Source organism: Podarcis raffonei, chromosome 6 (assembly GCF_027172205.1).
Source record: "Podarcis raffonei isolate rPodRaf1 chromosome 6, rPodRaf1.pri, whole genome shotgun sequence".
Taxonomy (NCBI): domain Eukaryota; kingdom Metazoa; phylum Chordata; class Lepidosauria; order Squamata; family Lacertidae; genus Podarcis; species Podarcis raffonei.
Window position 1 is genome coordinate 48,701,504 of NC_070607.1, and position 16,662 is coordinate 48,718,165.

The window sequence follows — 16,662 nt, forward strand, 5'->3', positions numbered from 1 at the left end:
TAAGGGCTGGAATCATAACCCTACGTATCTGAATGAGGCTCATTGAATTATGCAGGACTTACTTCTGAGTAGACATAGTTGCAATGTGCTGTAAACTACCCCCTTGTTGTTCCCTACTGTATTCATTCTCACTCACTCGCTTTTGACCACAGCCCCACTTCTAACTTGCAACATCCGCGGTGCGCTACATTGCAGGGATGTTGTGAATGGTTGTTGAAACTACGCATTTTCTACACGAAATGTTAGGAACAGCACGGGCGGACTTTTACTGCCCAATCGCAGTTAACGCTAAAATCCTAGCTTTTTTGCGTTGCCCCTATGGATACATTTCATTTCAACTCTGTGCGAAAATGGCGCCAAAAGAAACCAGGAAGTTGGTCGTCGTGACTCAGTTTTTGTTCCGTCTTTGACGCCGATTGGCTTGATGCTGTCAGCCCCTTTCCTTGCGAGCCTTCCGCTTGCCGGGATGAAGTTGTGCTTCGGTTTGATTGGCTCCACGCTAGTTGGAAGGAGGTTCTGAGTTGGACGCGCGCAAAGAAATCAACAAAGAGACGAAGGTAGGGATGTTACTCGTGGCCTGTCTCTCTAATAACACCGTTCTGAGTGTGAAAGTGCATAGAACACTCCCTAGTGTGCATATTCCTTCGTGCATGTGATATGAGGAGCCGAGCCCTTTGGTTTTACTACACACGCAGCGGATGAGGTTACAGAAACTTGAGGTGGTAGAATGTACCATACCAGTTCAGGCTACGGATGAAGGATCCGCATTTCTCCCCTATTGGGGAGCTGGGAGCTTCCTGCAGATAGAAAACTAGCACAAGGGAGTGACCCGTGTAGAACCTTTCTCTCTGATGTGTTAAATTTTGTACTTTCAAAGAGTTTTGCATAGGAGATATAGATAGATAGATAGATGATAGATAGATAGATAGATATCTAAAGTGATGCAATCTATTACAGAAACTCAGGATTCATTATCTGTCTATTCTTGTATATGTAGACTACATCTATTAAGGAGTAATAAAGGCAGGCCTCTTATATCACTCTTCAGTTGCCCTATAGCAACAGTTGTCTATCCATATTGTCAGCATTTATATTCATAGTTCTTATTCACATCTTGCCACCTTGATGGAATACAGGGTACTGTATACAGTATAGAGTGTTGCACATATTGCTAATTTTGGATCTGGAGATGGTGAAGAGAAATATAATTTGACAGTGGTACATTTTTTTTCTAGGCTGGCAATGAGCAAACTCCAGTTGGCAACACGCAGCAAGCTAGGAATACAAAGGAACACTGGGAAACAACAGAAATCGCTGAAAAAATGTGAAGGACATACCACACTATGCAAAGGTGCTTGAGTTACAAAAATATTTTTTTCATCAGTGTAGGATGAAAGAAAATTGAAAAGAATTGTTTGAACCTCTTTTCAGGATCACTTATTTTGTGGTAACAGCTATTGAACTCCCCTCAACTTTTTAGCTGGCTATGCATTCAAAGACTGAATCAGAAGCTGAAGTTACAAATATCTCAGATTTAATGCATCACTGATTCCACAAACTGACTTTGGGATAGATGGAGTTTTCCTTATGAAGGAATTAGAAAATGTTTAGCGTTGCTTGGCCAACAACACAAAACCTGAAAATTTGTACCTTCCTTGCCTCTGTTCTTGTAACATTCTTCGACCCAAATTTATTTGGTGACTTTTTTTAAAAAAAAGAAATTTAATTGAAACTTGCAGAGTCAGAAAAGTATTCTGTTTTAGAATAGTGTGACATAAGCAGACACGGTGCTTGTTGTCTAGTTTGCCATCATAGGGGCTCATCTTCCTGCTTTGAATTTGTGTGATACAGGGATGTGGAACATCCAGGCTGGGGTCTAATATGATCCTCCAAGAATCTCTATCTAGCCCATAGGACCCTCCCCAGGCCACACAACCTCCAGAGCCCCGCTGCTCATTAGCCCTGCTTTGCATCCTCCTTAACTGTTTTTGCTGGCTAGAATGTGTCCTTGAACTCTGAAAATGCTTCTTGCTTGAGTTAGATGGAACATAGAGAATAATGTGTGAGTGTGTAAAAAAAGTAGCCCACTACACAAAAGTAAAAATCCACATTCATTGCTCTCTACCCACATTTGTCTCTAGCCCTCCCCTCCATTGGCATGTGGCCCCAAGAAGGTCACTCAGAAGGGAATGTGGCCCTTGGGCTGAAAAAGGTTTACCCAGCCCTGGAAGAATGACATGGACAAAGGAGATATCTGCTGAGGACTTCTGTTTCTGAGGTTAACAGAAAGAGCAGATCTTTGGGAAATATTTGTAGAGGGGTATGCCAGTAGGACTGCTGTTCTTCAGCTGTCTATCAAATACGTATTCCCCTCTGGCCCAGCACAGGTTTATCAACTGCCGTGTATATTTGTACAACCCGATAGAAATTGCCACTGCAAAAATTGTAACTGCCCTCTCTTTGTTGCAGGAGTTCCCAGCCAAAAGTCTCCATTCCACACCTTCAGCAATGCAGCTGAAATCAAAGAGTTTCGGAAGAGGCTGCTCACCTGGTACAACAAATGCAAACGAGATCTTCCTTGGAGGAAATTGGTATGGCATATTGTGCTGGGCTTCTAGGATGCACAGAAATATCTCAGAAGAGAGAGACAATTGCTTTGCTGTGTCCTGTTCCCTAAAGTCCCCTGTTCACTTTTCTACAGGCTGCAAGTGAAGAGGATGCTGACAGACGAGCATATGCTGGTGAGAGCAAGAACCCTCAGGAATTCTGCTGGGGATTCCTGCCATCTATCTGCATTCAGGGGTGCTCTAGAGATAAATGCCGCAGGCTGCACACAACACTGTCCTAGTGGTAGCAGCAATGTGGTGGTATCAGTTTTACTGCTGAGAAAAATACTTTGAATTGTGGCTCCTTAGTCCAATTAAGGACATTGGTGTTCTGCGTTGCTAGAGATCCCCTAGTCAGATCATGGCACTTGACTTTTGGCAGCAGTGTAATATTTAAGGGGCAAGATAGAACTGCATGCAGAACTAGTTATCTCCAGCTAAACAGTCCCCCTGGGATATAAAAAGGTTGCTTAACCTCTTACAATTGCCTTTAAAGTACCGTATTTTTCGCCCTATAGGACGCACTTTTTCCTCTCCAAAAATGAAGGGGAAATGTGTGTGCGTCCTATGGGGCGAATGAGGCTTTCGCTGAAGCCTGGAGAGCGAGAGGGGTCGGTGCGCACCAACCCCTCTCGCTCTCCAGGCTTCAGGAAGCTCTCCGCAAGCCTTGGGAGCCCGCGGGAGTTCCCGCTGTCCCCTGACCTGGTTTGGAGGCTGGCGGCAGGGAGAAGCCCACTTCTCCCCGCCGCCAGCCCCACAAGCTCAGGGGACAGCGGGGAGGCGCAGCGTGCCATCCCGCTGCCCCCCAACCTGGTTTGGAGGCTGGCGGCGGGGAGAAGCACGCTCCTCCCTGCCGCCAGCCCCACAAGCTTGGGGGACAGCGGGGAGGCGGAGCGCCGCCATCCTGCTGTTCCCCCACCTGGTTTGGGCTTCAGGCAGATATCCGCAAGCCGTGGGAGCCTGGCGGGAAGTCATGCCAGTCTCCCAAGGCTTGCGGAGAGCTGCCTGTTCAGGGGGCTGGGGTCGGGGGAAGCTTCCCCCGCCCCAGCCCCGCGCCTGGGGGGGGGGAAATAATATTTTCCCCTTTATTCCCCCCCCCCAAAAAAACCCTAGGTGCGTCCTATGGGGCGAAAAATATGGTATATTGAGCAGCACATCTCCTCCCACTTGCCATGCAGAACAAGGAAGGTATCAGAATGCCTGATGCACCTGCTTTCTTTTTGTGCCTGCAGTGTGGGTATCAGAGATAATGCTCCAGCAGACCCAGGTGGCTTCAGTGATCAACTACTACAATTGCTGGATGCAGGTGATGCTGAGATCCTTTTCTCTCTGTGGCATGCTCTGTTGTGCATTAGCTCCTGAATTCTGGATCTTGGATCCATTGTGCTTTGGAGACCTTGTAAACAAGTCCCTGTTTTCCTTTTTGATACAGAAATGGCCAACCTTGCAGGACCTGGCTCAGGCTTCACTAGAGGTAAGAATGAGAATGCAATATTTTGTGTGTGTTCATGCATGAATATTTGAATGGAACATGCAGCTTTGCTCTCCACCCCACTTTTAAAAAAGGATTTAAATACATTTTTTAAAAAAATACAGAAATACCCAAAAAATCCACAAAAATGAAATAGAAAAAAAAAAAACACTAAGCAAAAGCATTCATTATTGATCTGGTCTAATATTTTTTTTCTAACTCTTTCTATTTGGAAATAGGAGGTGAATGAGCTATGGGCAGGGCTTGGCTACTATTCCCGAGGGAAGCGACTCCAGGAAGGTGCACATAAGGTACTCTATAGGCAGTGGGTCAAGACACAAGGCATTTTTGCAAGAAGATTTTCTAATAGCCACTTAGGAAAGAACCAGGTGCAAAATAACTAGCTACTGTAGCTATTGTACTAACTAGTCTAATTGGGAATTCAGGTAGGAATAGCAAAGTGTTATTAGATGGCAAGGTGGGAACCCCAAATGGTTTACTCTTGAGCTGAGTAGCTTCCTAAAACTGAGGGCATAGTTTGTAGGAAATGTATATCTAAAACCCCCTAATGTTTGTATCCCACCCTTCCTCCAAGAGGCAATGGCCAGTATTTTCGTCTCATTATATCTTATCACCAGAAAGGTCACCTTCTTCTTAATGAGCTGCTCAGGTTGTGCTATAGAAACACGGAGCTCTGATACTGCTTCAGTCACTGAACCCTATATAGTGGCAGCAAGGCCATCCCAGTTGTTAGCCGCATCTGCAATGGCAAGTGCTTCTTCAGTGAAAGCCAACCTACTCCTATTGCAATACAGCAGAGGGCTAGGAATGTTCTGCAATAGTTTCTTCCAAGGACAGCAGTGCCACATCCTCTGGCTGGAGGAACACTGCCCTCACAGGCTCATCAGAGAGAAGTACTTCCAGGGCTGGCCCTGCATTCCCTTTCCCCTCCTGCTTCAGAGTCTTCAACCTCATCCCCTGAAGAAAGGGAATCTGACTCCAGGATCATGACACCTTAAAGGAATGTTGGAAGTTTTAACGGTGTGCCTAAGAACCACCAGAGGTGGTGCTTTTGAGTGACAATGTCCCTGTGTTGCTTCAACTGGTGTATTTTGCAGTTGGTGTCACAGATGGAAGGACATATGCCCAGGACAGCAGAAGAGCTGCAGAAGCAGTTGCCAGGAGTTGGAAAGTACACTGCAGGAGCTATTGCATCCATAGCGTTTGGTCAGGTAATGAGGTTGCAGTCTGAGTGGGCAGGTTTGCTTTAGGAATATGCACAAAGAAATATTACCCAACCTGGCTTTGGGCTTCTGAGTCCTTAGTCAATCTAGGGGGCTAGACATTTCTTATCTCCTTTCCCTTTGCAGCTGTTGTTCACTCCTGTGTTTCCCTTGATGTCCCTAAAAACAGTGAATTGGCTACTAATTCCCTCATTGTTAGAGCTAGAACAAGTAGGAACAAATAGGAAGATCTCAGCCAAGGAAGTGGTGTGTAATTTAGATTTCTGCTCTGTATAGCATGACTTCATAACCTGTATAAGTGAAAAGAAAGAGTATCAGTACCTTTCTAACCCTGTGACTGGAAGAAAGACTAAATTGTGGCTAGTCTTAGTCATCAGTCCTAAAGAGTAACTTCCTTTTGTACAATATGAACACAAACCATACAGAGGTGGTATCTGGCAAGAGAAACAAATATTAATACAGAATTTAATATGGTCACTAGAAATTACTATATAAGCCACTAAACAATGACTTGTACCTCTGTGCACTCTGCTTCAAACCAAAGACTTCCTGAACCATACTTGATATCCTAACCACGACATAATCTCAACTTTCCAAGGATTCACAGAGTGAATTTGATGCAGGCAGAAGGCCCTCTGTGGCCTAGTTGGGCTCTTCAGTAGCTCTGTCAGCAGCCCTTAATAGAGGCTGGAGCACAAGTTGTCACAAGTACAGTAACGGCTGGGTTTTGTCCAATGCATCCAGGTGACCGGTGTGGTGGATGGGAACGTAATTCGGGTCTTGTGCCGTACACGAGCCATTGGTGCTGACCCTGCCAATGCATCTGTTGCTGACAGACTCTGGTAAGGGAAGGGATGGGGTTGGGATGATGCAAGCATAGTTTTAGGACCTGAGAGTCAGGGAAGGACAATAGCTTTTGGAAAATAAAAGTATTTTGTTCCTTCTTCCCCATCAGATATCCAAAATGGAGAAAACACATCCTGGCAAAATCTAAACTGTTCACAGCCAGTCTCTAATTGCATATAGTGAACTTGCAGTTGGTCTCCTCTTGCTGGTAGTGGCCCTACGCACACATATGAGTTTGAACTCTTAAGGTCAAAAAAATAGTGAATTAGCAGTTGAATCAGCAAACCAGGAGCTGTACACACACCCAGAGAAGTCGGGGTGAATAATTCACATGTAAGAAAGTTCCATTCAAATCAATGGTAGTCCTAACTAAATGTTTGTTGGCTCAAGAGGAAGAGCTAGGTGCTGTGGAGACTGACAGAGGGCAGAGACTTTAGAAATGCTGCTCTTCATCTTTGGAAACTCCCCATTACTGATTGCTGAGCTTTTACAGAATGCTGGTTTCTAAAGCCCGCTCTAAAATTAGGGAGTAGGTAGCCACCTCCCTAAGAAATGCTTCCCTACAGCACAGAGCGACAGCTGGCAGACCCAGGGCAGTTTTTGTGCAAAACTAGCACCTCTCTCTGTCTCTTTTTTTCACTCTCAGCTCTCTCCCATCAATGCGGTTGTAGGTCGAGAAGGCTCAGGAGTTGTTCTTTTTTGAGGCTGCTGCTTTAGAAAGACTTGTTATGCTTGCTAATGTAGGCTGCTGTCGTTCTTAGGGCTTTAGCACACACTCTGGTGGACCCATCCTATCCTGGTGACTTTAACCAAGCGATGATGGAATTGGGGGCAACTGTGTGCACTCCCAAGGCCCCACGGTGCATGGAGTGTCCTGTGAAGCAGCACTGCAGAGCACACCACAAAGTAAGGGAGCTCCTCCTTTATACCCTTTGCTGTTCCCCATGCTCTGGTGTTTTGCTGTGGAGTCAGATTATTATTATCTGTTGGGAAAGAAGAGCCATTTCCTGCAAAGCTCCCTGAAAAACTTAACACTCCTTGTACACATACCACACAGACATTGTATGGGGGTTCTGCATGTCTACCTGCATGTCTGCTCAGAAATACTTTCTTCAGTGGTGCTTACTCCCTAGTAAGTGTGTTTAGGAATGCTGCCATGCACATAAATTCCCTCGGAGTTCGTTCAATTTTATATGGTTGGATTTCTTCCTAAGCAGAAATACAGTCTAACAAAGCCACCTATTGATGCTTCGTTATAATGTCTTCAGTTAATCATATTCTAAATTGTGGATCCTTCCTAATTCCTTTCACATAACAAGGCCCACTTCATCTCTTTTTTAAAATGTTGCATATACAACACAGATGTGTATCCTATTCTGTCCTTGGGTTTGGTCTCAACTTTGGAATCATGGCTAATGTCAGCATATAGCTTGATGTTAAGACTGAGGACATGGGAGTTCTAGAAGAAGCCACAAGTACTTGCACAGTCCCCCCACCTCTCTGTTCACTGATGGTTGGAACCTTTTCCTGCAGGTGGAAAAAGAGCAGGCAGCCTCTGCCAAGAAACTGTTAGGAAAACCTGCTTCTAAGTGCCCCCAGGTGCTGGATGTAGAAGAATGTGGTAAGCGCATGAGAAGACCTGGCATTACCAGGTTGGTGGTTTGGAGTTTTTACAAGGTGGGAAAGCTCTCAGATCTCCACCTCCAGCAAATCTCTACCTTCTTTTCCCAATTCCACCAGCAGCCCTTCTTTATTCAGGGTAGTAGATGCTAGAAGAAGGGGGAAGAACCACAGCCATCTTCTGTAGCCAGCAAATTAAGGGCACTCCCCACCAAAAAACCAAACATACTAAATCCAGATCCGTTTTTAAGGAGCAAACATGTGGCCTTTTTGTTTGAGCAGGCTTTTGTGATGGTTTATGAGAGTGTTGCTGTGATGAATGGTTTTTGATGAGGTCTCCATAAAAATAATCATTAAAATGCAAACAAACAAACCCACCCTTAATATGTTAATTGTATTCTAATTATCAATCTGATGGATTTTATGCTTGTATTTGTATGCCTCCTTAGGCTTATGGCAAATGCATGACAAAATTTCATTTTTAAAAATGTCTGTCCCTAAAAGCTCTCTGGTAGAGAAGCAGAGGAGCACTGGATCCTTCCTCTGAAGTATCTTATTTCCCCTGCAGGTAATTTTTTGTACTATATTGCTCTCTGCTTCTGGTAATCTATTGTTTGAATTGTGTAGGTTTATCTATGAGAAGCTAGTAAATGGCTACACATTGATCTCTTTCACGCGTGTGATTGAATAGAGTCTATAGATAGATCAGAGGCGGGAAACATTTTTTCACCCCAAGTGCTGTGTTCTGTAATGGGTAACACAAACGTCTCTATCCTTCAGCCAGGCAAGCAAAATGTATTATCACAGTTCAGGGAACATTCCTGCCAAGCTGAGACACTTGAGGAGGCCATGAGAGGCATGGCCTGTGGAGAGTTCCGAGGGTCCAATAGAGAAACCTGGATGACTGGAGGTTTCCCACACTGGTAGACTAGACTGGCTCAAATTCAGTTCATGCAACACTGAGGAATTTATTTATTTATTTGCAGTGAGATTAGTAGTTTCTTGTTTGGTTGTGAATTGACATTTGTCAGCTTTGCCACCATGGAATGGGCAGCATTGATTTAACTCTGGCTTCATTAGCAAGCCAGGCCTTCCTGTCCTAGAACATGCCACCTCCCACAAAGATGCTTTGCAGACAGTTGCCTGTTGCCAGCAGTTCAGAGCCAGGCATCTCATCTGTTTCATTCTTCTGATTTGTAGCCGCTGCCGCCACAGGGAGCTGCTCCCTCTGCCTGCCTCCTTCAGAGCCATGGGATCCCAGCCTTGGTGTGACCAACTTCCCCAGGAAAACTGCCAAGAAGCAGCCCAGGATCGAGTGCACAGCCACATGTGTGCTACAGAGAAAGTGCAGTGATGGGAAACCAGAGTACCTTATTGTGCAGAGACCTAGCACAGGTAATGGTCCGAGAAAGGGAGGCTTACCATGCCTAGAAAATCTGTTGTTACATCTCCAGCTCTTGTACCCCACCCATGTCAGTGATCATTCCAATTTTATGTTGAGGCACGTTTATGACTTTGAGCTAGTGGTTGCAGAAAACAGATGCCTGCAAGATGGGTCAAGTCTATCTGCCAGTCCATTCCAGTCTGCTATACTAGATGCCAGGCAAAAACGTTTCAATATAACCAGGCCTTTGGCTGATTAAGGTTCTATGGTCTTTAAAATGTGATTGTGGGAGGGAGGGTTATTGGTTTGTTTTTGTTTATTATGTATCTTGTGTTCTCATTTTGTATTTTTATGTTGTGAACTACCCTGTGGTTTTCAGATGAAGGGTGGTATACACATTTAATAAATAGATAGATACCCAGGGCACCTGGACCTGTCTCTGTTACTGAGCATTTTTTCAGCTGTTGAAAAATTCATGCCACAGTTGAAGTAAAAGAAAACCAGCTGAATTATTTAAGGCATTACTTTCGCCTGCACTAGTCAAGGGAGAGAGCACTCAGCCCTGACGTAGGCATGTATCTTAGGAGCACTGCTCGCTTACTATGGAAGCAGTGTTTTCTAAATACATGTCTTGTATGCCTGATAGAGGGTGGTTATGTTTAAAATATGATATTGACAACACAGTATTTATTTAGAGAATTTCCTAGGTGTTTTGTGTACATTATTCCAGGAATCTCTGCGACAGCCTTATTAAGTAAACACATATTATTCCAGGTTTTTAGATATGGCTGAGAATGTGTAAGTTTGCCAGAGGATACCAAATTTTATGTCCAAGATGATTTTTTGAACCAGGGATTTCTAGCTCATAACTCAGGCTCTTAACTACGATACAATATCAGCTTGTGCTGGTGACGGTACATTTTCTTGCAGGTTTGTTGGCAGGGCTTTGGGAGTTTCCAAGCCTCCTCCTTGAGTCAGGGCAGGAGAAGCGGCAGAAAGCAGCGCTGGCAGATCACCTCCAGGCCTGGGTTGGTAGTAACGTGGCAACAAGGCGCCTGCAGCATGTTGGAGAGGTACATTGGACCCCCCTCCCTGCAGAATTGGCCCATTGTTTATACAGTGCCTCTCCAGCGAGTACCTCCTCTCTTGCCGCCACCTCCCCTTGCAGGGGATTTACAACCTACAACCTGGGTGGCATTAGCATCAGAATGTCTCTTGCTATTAACTGCCAAACAAAACCTTCAGGATGTGTGCCATGCATGAAGCTGGTTTGATGGGCAAGACAGTTGTTCTATTTTGTAACTGACAGATGGAAAGTTTTGCAGTTAAATAGCTGGCAATGAAATTACTGCCCCCATGAATATCTGGAACAGTATTTGTCAGGATTGAATTAAATCTCACTTCCAGCCATTCAGTCCTCAGATTATTTTTAGATTATCACTCAGATTATGCCATAGGTGGGAGAGATCATCATGTCTTGCTAGTCAGCTACTGCCCGTCTTAAGCTTGGCAGCCCCAAGTGCTGGCCCCCCACTGTCTGCCTGCTTCAATGGTTGCTTGGAGCTCAGAGTATCACTTGACAAGTGGAGTGAACTACTTGACCCCCAAAGGCGCACTCCTCCATTATCTCCCGAGACAGACTGATGCCAACAGGCTACATTCCAGCCAAACAAAAGTCAGGTTTTAATATACATACACACACATACTTTCATCCAGGCAGGCCAGGAGCATTATTGCACTTCAAGGCCACATTCCAGCCAGGCAAAAACACTTGGAGGAGTATGAGTGGGGAGGGGTGTGGAAGGGGAAGGAGGCACAACCTAGTGTGAGTCTCAGCGACTGGGAAGAGAAGCCTGAAGAACTGCAGTCTGCCTCCAGGCCTGCGCCCCTGTCCTAGTTCTAGAGCACAGTCTCTGCTTTCTTCCCTGTCTTCACTCCCACAGACAAGTAGGTTATGTACCTGCAGCTCCTTGTCCTGAAACAATGAAGGTTGGGAAGGAGAAGCTCCCAGGTCTCCATGCAAAGCCCAGCCTCCCTCTATGAGGCTGCAGCTGGGTTTCTTCCTTCCCAAGGAACTTGTCCTTCTTACCTGCCAGAAGGGAGGGAGGGAAGGGATGCTGTGACATAACGGCATCTCTCACCTTCCCTAACCACATCTACATATCTTCAAATCCTTCACCAGGTTCTCCATATCTTCTCCCACATCCGCCAAACATACGTGATCTACTCTTTGAATCTGGATCAAGATGAAGGAAACTGGGATGTGGAGCTGGAGCTGCCGGCATCCCGGTGGGTGACCGAAACAGAATTCCACAACTCTGCCATCTCCACAGCCATGAAGAAGGTACTCTCCTGAGAGATGCAGGTGACGCAACAGCATGGAATGTTAGCCCCAGCTTCTGGGGAAATGCAAACGTTAACTGCAGCTGGAAGTATGACTGAACATAGCTTTCTAGCAAGGGATACACTTGGTCCACTTTTAGCTGCTTCTCTTGTTATGTGTGCTCTGTCTCCTCTTTCACACTGTCCCTGTGTTTCTGGCTCAAGCAATCAGTGGTTCCAGGGGGCAGCTGATACATTAAAAACGCCTTTGTACGTAAACAGTTGCAACCTGCCCCCTCATATGGAGTCAACACCATGTATTCATTATGGTGCTAGATGTGTTATGTGGACTGTCCTACTTTTCCAGGTCTTGAAAGCTTATGAAAAGTGGAGCCCTACAATCAGTACTGCCAAGGTAAGGACATCCATTTGCTAGAGCTGAACAGCTCTTACCTCTCTCTGCAGCTCCAATCATGTTCCTAGAATTATTATTATTATTTATTCCCCGCCCATCTGGCTGGGTTTCCCCAGCCACTCTGGGTGGCTTACAGCATATCTAAAAACATAATAAAAACATCAAGTGTTAGAAACCTCCCAATACAGGGCTGCCTTCAGATGTCTAAAAGTTTTGTACTTCTTTATCTTCTTGACATATGAAGGGAGGGCGTTCCACAGGGAACAGCATCTCGCCCCTCTGTCTACTGAGCTCCATCACTGGTCCTGCGTGTTGGGAGCCACCAGTTTGAGGCTTGCCAACTGCACATCCTTCCAACCATACTGGGTGGGTCCTGCTGGTTTGTCTCCACCCTTCTTACCAATGTTAGGCCTATAAGCAAGAGGATGGGATTTAGAGGTGGCCGCAGTGCTTTCTCCGTCAAATGCATATGCATGTGTGACTGTACAGATTGTCAAGAGGAAACGGGACTCCCTACACACCAGCCAGACCCTGCATGAAGAAGATCGTTTTTCCAAGAGGCAACTTTCTCTGGATTCATTTCTTGCAACAAATCCCAGGGACTGATGGCAGTCTCTATCCTCTGCCTGACCTCATGTGAGTACACCTCATTCCACTCCCAGCAACCTTGTCCAACACTTGGACGCCCCATTGGTGCCTTCTCAATGAGCATCACCGAAAGGTCTCAAGATTCTCGCCTGGGATGACACTACCCAGGCAGTGAGGTGTGCCTGCCTGTTGTAAACAGTGCTAAGCTCCATAATCTTACTAGAGTTCAGGGCTGTGGGATGAGTCCAGTTGTTTTGTCTGCATTACCATTCAGCTGATGTGCCTTACCTTATAGTTTCGGAAATGAGGGACTGATCTCCAGCAAGGATGTGGTCATACTGGAATGAAACACTGTGGCTGCAATGAGGGCATCATGGGGATGTTGTGACTTTAACATTGCCCCCCTCCACTCCAATACATAACACGGGCACAGTTCAAACAAGTGTGGCTGTAGTGGCTCCTAGGAGGTCAGAGTTTATTGGTGTGCCACACTGCAGTAAAATGGACTTTTAAAAAAAGTATATGAGGCAGGCTGACTGAAAGACTTATTCTCCAGTGGATGCTAAGCAAAAAGACTCAATGTCTCTTCTGCATCCTTCTTAAATGTTGCTTTCTTAGAGCTAGTTTATTCTCAAGGACAAGTAACTATGCAATTGCCATTTGCTCACATCCATAGTCAAGAAAGTGTTTTGCTGCTGTACTAGATGCCACAATTGCTGGAGTTCACAGATGAAACTGTTTTTCAGTACATGCAGTGTCCTGTTTTAATTGTGGGTTTGCTAATAAAATTTTAATGAATTTTTACTGTGGCGGTTATTTAGTTATGCTTTCTTCTTCTTAACTGATTGTATTATTCACACTGTAGCGTTGAAAATTGGCACGCGTGCAAACACACACAACCTTACATATTGTACTAGCATGTTGATACCTGCACAGCCATGTCACTGGCAAGGAACCAAGAAAGTCCCTTTAAAAGCAAGCATTCAGAAATCTGTTAATACAAAGGTGGAATATTGTGGAGTTTTCCGTTCTTTTCCCACTATTTCTAGTATTTGCCATTTCACATGTGAAAAAAGCACAATAAATGACTACTCTATAATCTCCCCATTGCTCCCCTGCGACCAAAAGGGGCACATTGGTAACATTTATCAAAAGGGTAACTACCCTGCCATAAGCAATGTGGAAAATATGCTATTAGGCATGTCCTTTTCGTAAAGTACAGCTAAGTAGCAGTATCTGTTCCCCAAGATGAAGAAACAGCAAGTTCATAAAAGCTCAGCCACACAGTGAGCAAACACATAAATAAGACCTTGTTCGTTGCATAATGTTGATAAGAATCAGATTCTAAATATTCTAAACTCAGAAGGGAATTAATACAGAGAAGCATGTAACAATGTGTTCTATTACAGAACTACAAAGAAATATTTAAAGTTAATGCAATTGTGTTTTTAATGCAAATATAACAAAAAATAGTCTCAACTGATATTAATATTTTTTTTAAAAGATCAACCCTGACTTAAACACATATATCTTTATTACTATAAGTATTCCACATGCCCAAATAAATATCCAAACAAGACTGACAATTGAAAGATGTTTAAAACTTAACACAATTGTAACAAAAATTAAGCAAGTTTACTAAAGAAATAAGCTGTTCTTCAGCTGACTAGCAAGCCAAATTGAAAACATATTACCAACTAGACCTAAAACAAAAAAAATGCTATTATACCCAACACTTAAAAGAACATTATACTTCAGTGTTATAATTTAAATAATAAGTTATAAATAAATCTTATAATTTAAATTGTTGTTAATAAACATATTAATGTTTTGCTGTGATCTCATCACAAATATACTTGAGGCAGAAACCATTCAAGTAACAGTTTTTTAAAAGAGCTTCAGCACATAGTTTTGTACTGAAGAAGATGGATTTCATATATTGAAGAACACCATTTCCTGTTCTGGGACAATGTTGGGCAAGCACCAACCTGATACTACCCCTTTCCATGTTTCTTAGTCTTCGCCTCTGGAGCCCCAGATCTACAAAGAATTAAGAGCCAGATTTCTATGCTTTCTGTTTGTCTCGCTTGTTCCAGCAGTGAAGCTTGTTGATAAAGATGCAGAATAGAGAAGCCCTGTTCTAGGAGTATTGACCACACTTGTTTGCAGGCAAGATGCAGCTGCCAACACAATGTTTCTTCGCTGTGGTTAGAGCTCCCAACTCAAAATAGGTCAGAAATGTGTAAAAAGTTCTGATTAGGTAGGTCATCCAGATCACATGGATACTTTTTACACCAGTGAAAGCAACTCTGGTGGAGGTGCAGTGCCAGTTTAGGAAGTATGCACATGATCTAGAACTCCTTATGTCATCAATATAACAGGGAAACCAACCCCTTAGGAGCAGGTTTGCAGAACTCGCACCATCAGGTTAACATATACACTGAGCACAAGATTGTGTAACGGGGTGTTGGTGCGCATTCTTCAAACTTGCTGGTCCATATAGTTTTGTACAGACTGCCAGAGAGCACGAATGTTTCCCTCGCCAAAACCTGTGGCCCCACATCGCTCTATAAGCTCCAGGAAGAAAGTATCCTCTGTAAAGAGAGGCTTTGTGAAGATCTGCATGAGGTATTGCTTCTCACAAAGGCCTCCAGAGCCACCGCTGCCTCCTACGCCAGTGTCCAGAAGGATGCCGTGGTCCTTCAGGAGCTGAAGATTTTGCCCAGCTTGCCTTATCTCCTCCACCTTCCTTTTCTCACTGTAGTATGATAAGGGGGGCTTGAAAAAGTTTGCGCCAGATCTGGCCATGGCCACAGCGGCCCCTATAATACCTGTGGTGTAGAGTGCCACATGTTGGATGCCCGATCCACCGTGCTGCTCTAAGAAAGTATCCACCTGGTTCTTCTTTTGCTCTGACAGGGACTCAGCTAGAATAATTTTACAGTCATTGTGAAGCAGAGTCGAATCGCTCCCATTGGACTGCATGGCAGTAAGACGAAGACCCATACCAGCACCCTGGATTGTATAGCCATCCGTACCATTGTCTTGCTGGTGGATGGGGAAGCGCTGGAATCCCAAACAGTTCTTGTACCAGTCCAACACAGCTTGCGAGCTACCTTGGGGGCAAGCATAGGTGATATGGTCAAAATGTGTCACCTGGCCACCCACCTGGACCTTGGGAGCACCCTCCACCATGTGGAAACCAGGCAGGAACGGTCCGCTGTACCGAGATCTGTCAAGCAGTGTGTGGCTGATGTTGCCTATGATGGATCCCACTACTGAATAAGTGACGTGGCCATTTTCATCTCCCACAGCCGTGGGAGGGATGAGGATCTGGCATCCTCGTTCCTGTAGGCTTTGGGAGATGCCAGGTACATCTTCTGCCTCAAAGCAAATGTTGGAGGCTGTACTGACGGCATACTCGAGGTCCACGTCATACAGAATTCCTTTATCCTTGCGGCAGCCTGAAGATGGCACAGGTGGAGCATCTCTCTTGGCAGGCTTCAGCCTTTCATTGACGAGAAAAACGGCATCCCCTCTCCGGAAGGCCAGCTGCCTGCTCCATTCTGCCACCCGTGCAGCAAACAGCTCGAATCCAAACTGGCGCACCAAGTTGCTGGCCAGCTGTTGCCCCTCAGGGACGTGGAAGCCAATGTGGCACATCCGGTTCAGAAGACCAGGCATTATGCAGTTTGAAAGGGTGGTCAATGGTAACACAACTTTTGCTGCTAGACCTACAGAAACAGAAAAGAAAGCCAGCTCAGTTGTCGTGGGGTGGGGAAGCTCAGTCGGTAGAGCACAAGACTCTTAATCAGGGGGCATGAGTTCCCTGCATTACAGAGGGGGTTGGGCTAGATGACCCTAGTGGTCCCTTCCCTGGATGGGAACAGGGGCCTGTTCTGTTAGTGCCTCCAGGTTTTGTAGGGGGGGGCAGGAGGAGGAGGCAGCTCTGTGCCACCTCCCTTCGGTTGACGTGTGCCTGAAAAATCAAAGGAATCCAGGTCTAAGGAGGGGGATCTGCCCCTCCCCCCAGAAATCTGCACGTTTCTCTGCCTAGCTGCAGAGTCTATCTTTTCCCTCTCTTTCCCCTTTAGATCTTGCCTCAGGCCTCTGAGTGAAAGCTTATCTGCCGTGTGTCTTTGATTCCTCATGCGAAAGTGACTTTC

General features: G+C 45.2%; 2 protein-coding genes across 7 annotated transcripts; one reads left to right on the forward strand and one right to left on the reverse strand.

Annotated features, from left to right (window-relative positions):
- The first annotated feature begins 433 nt into the window (after positions 1-433).
- Positions 434-13,300, forward strand: MUTYH (mutY DNA glycosylase). Of its 6 annotated transcripts, XM_053392619.1 has the most exons (17): positions 434-557; positions 1,236-1,351; positions 2,470-2,591; positions 2,702-2,741; positions 3,839-3,912; positions 4,039-4,080; positions 4,317-4,388; positions 5,196-5,309; positions 6,066-6,163; positions 6,929-7,073; positions 7,701-7,788; positions 8,988-9,182; positions 10,102-10,244; positions 11,354-11,515; positions 11,861-11,908; positions 12,398-12,544; positions 12,792-13,300. In XM_053392619.1, exons 2-16 carry the CDS (start codon positions 1,243-1,245, stop codon positions 12,512-12,514), a joined length of 1,569 nt encoding a protein of 522 aa, XP_053248594.1. In that variant the 5' UTR covers positions 434-557; positions 1,236-1,242; the 3' UTR covers positions 12,515-12,544; positions 12,792-13,300. The 6 variants fall into 6 exon arrangements, with proteins under 6 accessions (XP_053248594.1, XP_053248593.1, XP_053248596.1 ...); XM_053392618.1 differs by having other exon boundaries at positions 12,398-13,300; XM_053392621.1 differs by lacking the exon at positions 12,398-12,544.
- Positions 13,301-13,920: 620 nt separating this feature from the next.
- Positions 13,921-16,597, reverse strand: HPDL (4-hydroxyphenylpyruvate dioxygenase like). Its single transcript, XM_053392637.1, has one exon. The coding sequence runs from the start codon at positions 16,178-16,180 to the stop codon at positions 14,978-14,980; it is 1,203 nt and encodes a 400-aa protein (XP_053248612.1). The 5' UTR covers positions 16,181-16,597; the 3' UTR covers positions 13,921-14,977.
- Between the last annotated feature and the right edge of the window lie 65 nt (positions 16,598-16,662).